Genomic DNA, 9,755 nt, shown 5'->3' with positions numbered 1-9,755 from the left:
TGCTGTTGTCTCATATAATTCATATGACAATCCTAAATAAAAATCATACAAATTTATATTTTTGATGATAAAACTGAAGCTGAGAACGCACTTTTTTTCTTCAAAACCTATACCATTTTAATTTTAAGGGAAAATAACAGGGCATTCATGCTACCATTGAATATAACAACATTTAAGGAAAATGCATATTTGTTTTTCATTAATACTGACAGAATAAGTATTCAAATAAGTATTCTGGGAGGTTGCATTTATATTTATATATGCATACCTTTCTTTACTGGAGGAAAGAGAATCTCTTGATCAGCTCCTCCTTTGTTACTCTCGTGTTTGACGACACACAGGTGCTCTTTATCCAATGACGTTTCAGGCACAGTTAGCCAGCTAAGTTTCATATATGTATCATTAGTCTTCATGGTATCTCCCTGCTGGGATTCCAGGATCTTATTGCCATTCTTTTCTTTCCAATATACCTTGATATCACCAGGGAAAAAATTCTCAAGAAGGCAAAGATGTGTTCCAGCCTTTTGGAGATTTGTTTCAGCAATTGAAGGAAAAAAAATAGTGGGCTTGGGGGAAACGGCTCCATCAAGGTCTTTATCAGTGAGGGAGAAATGGAATAACAATTAAAAAGAATTATTAGAGAAACACACACATTGCTTGCTTTGGAACAACCTTGTGCCTAACAGTAGGAAGAAAAGTTGCCATTGAATTAGTATCCATCATGTCCTTTCATCTGCAATAGATTGCAAGGATTCACTGATTCTGAAATGCACCATATTTATTTCCTGTATAAATTAATGTCAGAAGGAAGTTTTCCATTTCTATTTTTAACAATATGTAGTCGCTTGTTTTAATGGGAATCTGCTTCCACGTGCACTTACAATCTATCAGGTTGACTGTTTAGCTTCACATGTGTATCTCATGCAGATACACATGCAGTTCCGAAGTCCTCCTAGTTAATTCCTAACTTGACATAACATCTCACTTCACATCTGCATCCCTCCAGGTTTCTGGATGGTGTAGGATTTAAAGTTGCACCTCCAAATTATTCACGATGTCTTGAATTTACAAGCAAAATAACAATATTTCTCAAAATTTATTAATTTTTTTTTATTTTCAGAAATGCTCTTGTGTTCTTATCAAGTAATACACTTGTCAAAATTTTGTTTTGTTTCAGAAACTGTTCTCCAAAAGCACATTGTATTTTAGAATTTCATTTGAAGTTTAAGTATGGCTCAGAATACACGAAGGTGTATTTTTTATACTTGCTTTAATATGAATTTACTCAATTAGTGAGATGATCTATATATATAGATCATATATACAGATCTATATATACAGATATATATCTATGTATATAGATCAGCATGTCCATATTTTGACTTCCGTGTCTCTCCCAGAATTTGTACTACCCTGTATTCTATTTAACTGTGTTAACCTGTCTTAACTTGCTGAATAAACTGTATATGTAATTCATGTAATGTTAACAGTGATGGTTCCATAGTTCCTTGCAGACTTACCGTCAAAATATGTAAAAATGTAGCATATGTTTACAAAGACATATCACTTGAATCTGGATAATGAAATTTTACCTTAATGTTATGCCTTTATTTTTAATCCAATATCTGAAATTATAAATGTTTAAACTCTTTCTAATTTGATTTCTAATAGAAGCTCAAATGCTTTGGGCTAGTGTGAAGTTAGTTTAATAACACAATAGGCAATTTCTTAAGAAAAAAAGAATTGGATTTTTCATTTGAGAAAAAAAGGTAAAAAATTCTTGATGGTTTACGCCTGTGTGGCAAAGCTTCTGAATTTTATACAAAATCAGTAAACATATACATACAGTAATATTAATTTTTTGAGCATGCTATAAATATTATTAGGTCATATGCTTATTTTAATTTCATACATTTTGGCTTTTAGTATAAATAGTATTTTATTTATTATAGTAATAAGACTGTATACTACTCCAACCACATACTTTGTTTTTAATTTAAAAAGCATGTTATGAAAGATAAGATTAATTTAAATTTCATTTGTACATTATATTTATATAATTTTAGCCTCTTGTTAATATGTTAAAAAATCTAATTTTTATATTAACCACTTGTGCTGCCTCATGGGAGCACTTCTGATTTATTATACTAAAGAAACTGAAAATCAAATAGTGAACTTGGCATTTTCTGTGTACTACCACAACATTCATGGTCTCTTGTCTGTATTCCTTAGCTAGATTCTTCAATTCATTTTTTCAGGATAAAATGAATCTCAAACTTTCATAACTTTCTAAATGTAATAATTAAGTAAACATTAAATAGCATACTTGATCATATATGATTAGTGCCTAAATCATTATATTACACAATTTTATAAAATATTACTTTTAAAATGTACTTATTAAAGCAAGTTTTTCATGGCTAAAATTTTCTTCATGATGCATAGAATGGCAGCCATTCTATGTTTTTGAATAATGAACGGAATTCATACATTTTATTTATTTAAGAATACAAACCTGTTCAATTTATTTATTTACATGATCATTTACATGATCAAAGAGTACATTTTAGTTAAATTGCCTAAGTTTTTGTATTTTATTAAAGTGAAGCATTATGAATTCCATAAAAATATCAAATATCAAGTACAACGTCAACTGAAACTATGATTTTTAAATCTATATATGAGTATTGATATGTGTTCTCTATTTCTTGGTTTTTACTTTCATTAAATAAATAGTTATAGCTATTTAATATTTCAATATATATTTCAGGTTTATGACAACTTTCCAACTATATTTAATTGTTTTACATATTGACCATTTTCCATATGAAGTTAAACTTTTTTTGAAAAATATGACCAGAAGCCTAAATTTATTGAGTATAAATTTTAGAACAAATAAATGTTGATGTTAGAGATGATATTAATTAAGATAAAGGATTAAGATTTAAAGTACATAGAACAACAAAAATAAAAAACAACATTTTAATGCAAATTTTTTTGCCAACTGATGAAAAATTCTGCTAAAGAAAAACAAATACATACTTCTAAATTGCATTTTTTTCTTTTCTTTTTTTTTGGTAGCAGTCTCCCTAGTGCCCAGGCTGGTCTTGAACTCCTGGCCTCAAGAGATCCTCCCATCTCAGCCTCACAAAATGCTGGGATTACAGGAGTGAGCCAATGCACCTGGCCTAAATTCCATTTTCTTTTTTTTTTTTTGTATGTGAGTGGCTGTTAAGATAAACTTCCATTTGAGCAGCTGAGTACAGCTGACTCCTCTGGAGAACTTCTGCTCTATATATGTTACTGGCTGAAAACAACTCTCTACAGTGGATACATGATAGATACATTAGAATCTGGAGAACATTTCTGGGGCACCTACTAGGTGCTGCACAATGTGCCAAGTACTTTGTCCACACTATCTCATTCCATTCCCATACAACCCTGCTGGTTCATGCTGTTATCCCATTTTATGGGTTAGAAAACTGAGGCCAGAGGATAATCATTCAAGTTAACTGAGCAGTAAGTGGTGGAGCTGGAGCACCAGGTCTACCTGACCCCAACACCCAGACTCATTTTACAACAGCTTTGACAAACAGAGAAGGACATATGTCCACTCTTTTAAGTCTATCACAAACTTACCTGTAATAATAAACTTCGTCCCAAGACAAAATACTTCAATAATATCATCATATACCTAATAGCCAAATCCTATTACAATATTTGAACAAGGTTGTCTGTTTTCCTTTAGTAGAAGCGTTTGTTTTAAAATTTCTCCTAAGATTTCTACGTAGAATCCCCATCACATTTCACTTTTTTCTAAACATTCTATTATCTCAGTTCAGTCATTTCTTGCCTTCCTTCTACTACCTTAGAAATAATATATTCTTCCAATACCTACCTGTGACAACAAGTGTTGTTCCACTATCGAAGAGTTTCTGATAACTCCACAGTGATTCAGTCCATATCAACAACTTTAGACTAATTTAATGTCCTTGAGTTCTTCAAACCCCGGTGGCAATATGAAGGCCTGGGATTCTAAAGAGACCAGGCTTCTGGTCCCGGTTCACTTTGCTTATAAGAAGTTCTGTTGCTGAGCAAATCAAATAATGTAAAGCTTTTGGTGTTTTATTTATCTAAGAACAATGGTGTGCATGTAAATCAATTCACCATCACTGCCAGCACTGAAGTGAAACCAAAACGAAACAAGATATCAAAAGCAATTTGATTAAGAATGCTATTGAAATATAACAGGTTATGATGATGATGGTGATGGCGATCGTTATCATTGTTGTCATTAGCAATTTGTTTGCTATGATTGGGTTCCAACAACATTTTAATCTCATAGGCCCAAATCTCTTACCAATAGAAATTCAGCACTTTGGAGTTGCAGTTAGATCCATGGCAATTAAGCAGGAAGAATAATTTCTCAGTCTCTCCATTTGTATTCCGTCTTGCCCTAACATGCCTGGGATTCTCAAACATCATCTCAGGGTACCTGCCTTTCACACAGCCAGACTCTAATAGGCTACCATCTGTCTTACCTGCCATGCTAAAACAATTAAGGAAGCATCTGTTAAAGTCTGATATCCTCATCCAGTGCATGGAAATGCTTCCCTTGTGTTGTCTAAAACAAACGGCTCTTTTCCTGATTAGAACATATTTACATTCCAAGCTTTCACTAGAAATTTCAGCCCAAACTGACTTCTCTCCAGCTCATGCCAAAGTCCAGGTTGAAACTCCTGACTGGGCCCTTCCAGGCAGAATGGCCAGAGAAATGGCAGGAATCCTGGTCCTCAAATCCCTCTTCCTGTCATCACCTTACATCACTAAATGCTATCTGCATGACCTTATCTGCCGAGTGACCCCATCTGTTCATGACATTAAGTTCTGCAATGCCCATAGCAGTCATGCAGCGGGAACATACATTTGTTTAAAAAATATTTCTTACATTTTCCAAAATGGATGCTGAAGGCAATGTCCACATTTCACTTTCCTCCTAAAAAAATGTGCACTAAAGTCTTTTTCTAATTTTATAAAGGGGAAAATATCACATTTGAAAATTTGGTGTGCTTCTTTTTATCAGTTAATAAAAAGTATGTATTCCACTTCCTTTTTATCCTACCTTGGGCTGTAAAATTTTACCCTGTGCTTCTTGCTGGATAATTACGGGATTCATTTCTTCTCCTTTCCTTAGAGCTTTTGATCTTCTATTTTTATTTAGTGGTTTAACTATACTTGTGTTTTTTATTTTATGTCTTCTCAAATAGGCAGCTTAGATGAACAATAAATAGTTTGTGCATTGTAGCATGTTTCTCTTTCAGCCCCAGAGGTTGACTGTTTTGGGACAGCTGGCTCAGGTAAGACACAGGGACAGAGAACACTGTTGCAAATCTGAGCTCTGGGATAGAGACACAGACATGCCCAATTTAAACAAGCTGGAAGTGCCAAAATGTAGGATGAGGCTTTCTTTCCCAAAATGATCCCTCACAATACAGAGATTGCCTTATGGTCTTTGTGTAACCTGTCATATTAAAAGATGCTGTTCTAATGCTCAGCTTTGATCCAATACCACCTGGACAAGATATCAACATGGAATGAACTCAGGTAATGCTAGTTTTGGAGATAGCACTGGTAAAAAGAATAAGAGCAAAGGAATTTAAAATGGATTCGGTAATTATTACTTGGGGCTAAGGTCTCTGCAGTTTATACATACTTAACATATATATAAAATAACAGAATAAATGGACAAAATGTTTTGCTTTTATTTTGTGAGTGTATAATTGTTTCCTGGGATAAAATATTCTGGGACACCACCATACAGGGATTCTAAAACGGACACTCAGACATGAGGTGACATAGAAAGTTGCTCTAAGATAAATGTTTTAAATGCACAAGAAGAGTCTGAATAAAATTTTTAATGAAATATAAGGACAAAATTGCCATGTTTCTCAACTTATATTTGTATTGATATAATTTTTAATTTTGTAGGTACAGTCCAATTATGAAATTAAATCTTATAAGTAGACATTTGGCTATTTATCTATCTTTCTATAAGTTTATATATTCAAGTTGGGGAAAAATCTTTTTTTAAATGTCTAGATATCTCTACTGAACTATGGAGCATCACCTTGAATTCAGGCAGATAATATTTAAGATAATGCATATTACATTCTAATTACTTTTGGAAGCAGGTACAATTAGTCTTAGAAATAGAAAGCATTTTGCAAATAGTGACATTTGTTCTGAAGTAGCTGTAGATTAGATGGTGATTAATATATTTATGTGTATTCCAGAGTTTGTAAAGACCTCTAATGGTGGTAATTTGAAATCTGGAAAAGGAATTAATATTTCTATCACCTACTAAATGCCATTGTAGTAGGCAACTTCCCTGTTTAATTTCATTTAATTTTTACAATGTCCACTTGTGATAGACAATCTTTATTATCTTCTTTGTACAGATCAACTAAAAATCAGAAGTTTCCAACTTGCTCAGTTATTGACTCCATTAAGGACATTTAAAAAGAATGTTTATGAAGTAGTGTGAAGTGAAAAAAAAAACAGATCCATTATTGTTTGTTTAGTATGATCCCAACTTTGTAAAACAAAAATTAAAAAATACATAGATAAAATGATTGGATAAAAATATAACAAAATGATAATGATGAGGAGTGCCAAGACTATATTTTAACTTTTTATTTTGGGGTATTTCCCAATTCTCTTAAATGAGCCAACATTTTTATAATTTTAATAGAGCAACAATTGGTTAATCAAAATGTACTTGCTAAAGGGCAGTGACATGGAAAGGAGTAGCCCCAGGAGCTATATCCAGAATCTAAGTCCATACCTTTTGCTGCACTATGTTTTCCTAAAAATCACTTCTCAGAGAACCTAAGAACAGTATCAGTGTCACCTTTATTCAATGGGATGGCTACAATTCATATTGAGTCAATTAGACAAAACAGGGTCATGAAGTCACTTTTCAGTTTAAGAGTTCATTTCTTCAAATGATCTCCACCACTAAGGAAACCAAAATAAATAAGCTCTTTCATTTTTTTCAATGCTTTATCAGCTTTGTGACAATTCTCTGAAAACTTTCATTTCGGTGGGTATAACAGGCTAGGGATATCTTTGTAAGGTGTTCATCCTCATCCACAAAAAATTGTATCTTTAAGGCTAATGAGGAATAAACAAATTTATTGGACTGAATTAAACAACAACAACAAATAAATGTAGCTTATATCATTCTTGAATATGGCCACACAGCAAAATATTCTGACATTGAATATTAAGCATCCTGTTAATATTAAATCACTAAATATTTAATCCTTCTGTGACCAAATGACAAGTTTAGCTTTTTTTTTTTTTTACCTTTTTCATTGTTTACCATTGATTATTTTTAGATTTGAATAAATGAAATATAACCTAAACTTGTTTACAAAACTTTCGGCAGAGAGACACCAATGGGACACAAGGTCCCCATCCCTTGGGGATCTACAGTGACTCCAAGCTCCCTGTTAAGGTCTCCCATGCTTAGAGTCCAGACTCCTAAGACCTTGACCAAGTCACCCTACCTCTCTGGAGCTCCCACCATGATTAGCGACCAAGCCAGGAGAAAGTTGTGAGCCAGCACCCACCTGCCTGCCTCTCCTCCCTACTTCACCCTGCAGAAGTTACAGAAAACATACCTGTGACGATGAGCTTTGTGCCAGTGCCAAACACCTTGATATTTCTGCCATCCATTTACCCACCACCTGAAAAGCCTTCATAAAAATCTCTCTTTGTGCTTTTTTTTAAGATTGAACTGATTTTTTCAATATGTATGTAAATACATACAAACTGGCCCTAATGACATTAAGCCAAGACTCAGCTCAAAGAAAATCACAAGAGATCAGAATACAATCAGGAATTTAAGAACTGACCCCACTCTGCCTGGGAGGTTTGGGTTCTACCTTCTCTCTTCTTTAATCGCACAGGTTTGAGAGTCTGATTTTACCTTTTCTCATAACTTTGCCTGAATCTTCTAAGTCTCCTCCCTTATAGGGTTTTCACACAAGAAATAAGTTCTTGTGCTAGAGTGTAATTTAGAGTAAATTAATATGGCCTCAATTTTTAAGAAATGATAATAGGAGTTTCAGGTTTGAACACTTAGTAAATGTATAATAGGCATGATTTATAGGTTCCTTTGTGATTCATATGTATGGAGGAATGAGTATCTGGACTGATTTTAAAGTAACCTCTTTGCCAAATCATTATCCACAGTGGGCAACTTCCCATTAATAGTAGACAAGATGACTTGTTATAGAAAATGAATTCTGAATGATGAACTCTTAAGCTAGTCACTCATTACTGCTGAAAGACTGCTCCTTTTCTGAGTTGAAAAATAGCTTTACAGCTTCCAGAGCATTGAATTAAAATCCTAAGCTGCCCAACAGATTATCCCAGGAAGCTCTGTGTTATGCAATTGCTAGGGCAATTTAGTACAGCTGCAATAGCTCCTTTACCAGCTTCAATATTTCTGCATATATGATACCAATACAGAAAGATAATTGAGTGGAATGGTATCAAAATGACTCATCACTGCAGAGAAATACCTTAAGAATTATATTAAGAATATTTAATAAAAGCATATTCAATATGACTTTTATAATTTTTTGTGGAGAGAGATGTAATTTTAGTGCTATAATTAGAAGTATAAGCATTGTGTTCATTTATGAGTACTAATACAAATTGTAAGCTGTTACTAATTAAATAGTAAGTTAAAGAGTCTACTTAAAAGGTCAGGCTATCAAAGAGGAAATAGAATATAAACACTTGACTTAATATCTCTAAATATCACATAATGGTCCAGACCATGCACTCTGGAATAGACATGCCAAACTTTGCCACAATAACTAGTTATGTGACTAGAAAAGTACCTGAACTTCTCTAAGCCTCAGTTTCCTCATCTGTGAAATGGGAATAAGAGAATCTCCTGTATAGGGCTGTTGAGGAATGAAATAACAGCTGAAAATATTTAGTATGGTGTCTACCCCTCTGTCAATATTAGCTAATATAAATTCTCTCTTTAAAGAGATAATAATGTTGATCCATTTCATCAAATTCTTTCAGCAAACACAACATATAGTTTTTATAAGGAGTTTTACAAGCAGTGACTGCTACACAAAGAAAGGACATGAGTTCATAAACCAAAGACCTCTCTGGCAGCCACAGGCCAAAGTACACAGGTAGGGCCCAATCAAGGCAGAATCTAGAAACCTTAGTCACTAGACTGGTAGCTTGAGAGTGCCGGAATTGTGTCTTGTTTAGCCTGTTATCTCCAGCATCCAAGACAAAAACGGTTTTCAATAAATATTTGTTGAGAGAACAAATGAACAAGTGAAGATGCAAGATGAAGAGTCTTTTCCTTTACCTTGGAGCTGAAATAGCTCATTGAACTTGTAAATTCTATTAAACTGAGCCATCATCTCCTGACAATATAACTAGAGTCACAATAGCAGGAATTTGACTGATCTCAGCCTACCCTCTAGGAAACTAGAGAAGTAAGAAGTGTATGTACTGGTGTTCTATATTAATCTACTATAAGGATGAATGTTTTTGCACTGCTGCTAGGGATGAGACCAAAACTGATAATACATGTGTTACGGATTATCGGGAGAAAGCAGAATTATGTTATATCTCAAACTAGAGAGAAGACATAATCAACAAAATTCCATTTTGATATCTCTCACTTAAAAGACCTACAAAAAAGTATCTTG

The 9,755-nt window shown here is 33.5% G+C and overlaps 1 gene segment (V, D, J or C); it reads right to left on the bottom strand.

The window, feature by feature from the left end:
- Positions 1-327: 327 nt before the first annotated feature.
- LOC105878257 (T-cell receptor gamma alternate reading frame protein-like) overlaps positions 328-9,755 on the bottom strand; it is a 32,675-nt gene continuing 23,247 nt past the window's right edge. Inside the window, 1 exon segment of the C gene segment in view lies at positions 328-592. Within this exon segment, the coding sequence occupies positions 410-586 (177 nt within the window).

This window comes from Microcebus murinus, chromosome 9, assembly GCF_040939455.1.
Source record: "Microcebus murinus isolate Inina chromosome 9, M.murinus_Inina_mat1.0, whole genome shotgun sequence".
Taxonomy (NCBI): domain Eukaryota; kingdom Metazoa; phylum Chordata; class Mammalia; order Primates; family Cheirogaleidae; genus Microcebus; species Microcebus murinus.
Note: the sequence above shows the minus strand (reverse complement) of the source record. Positions and strands in the feature narration are given on the sequence as shown.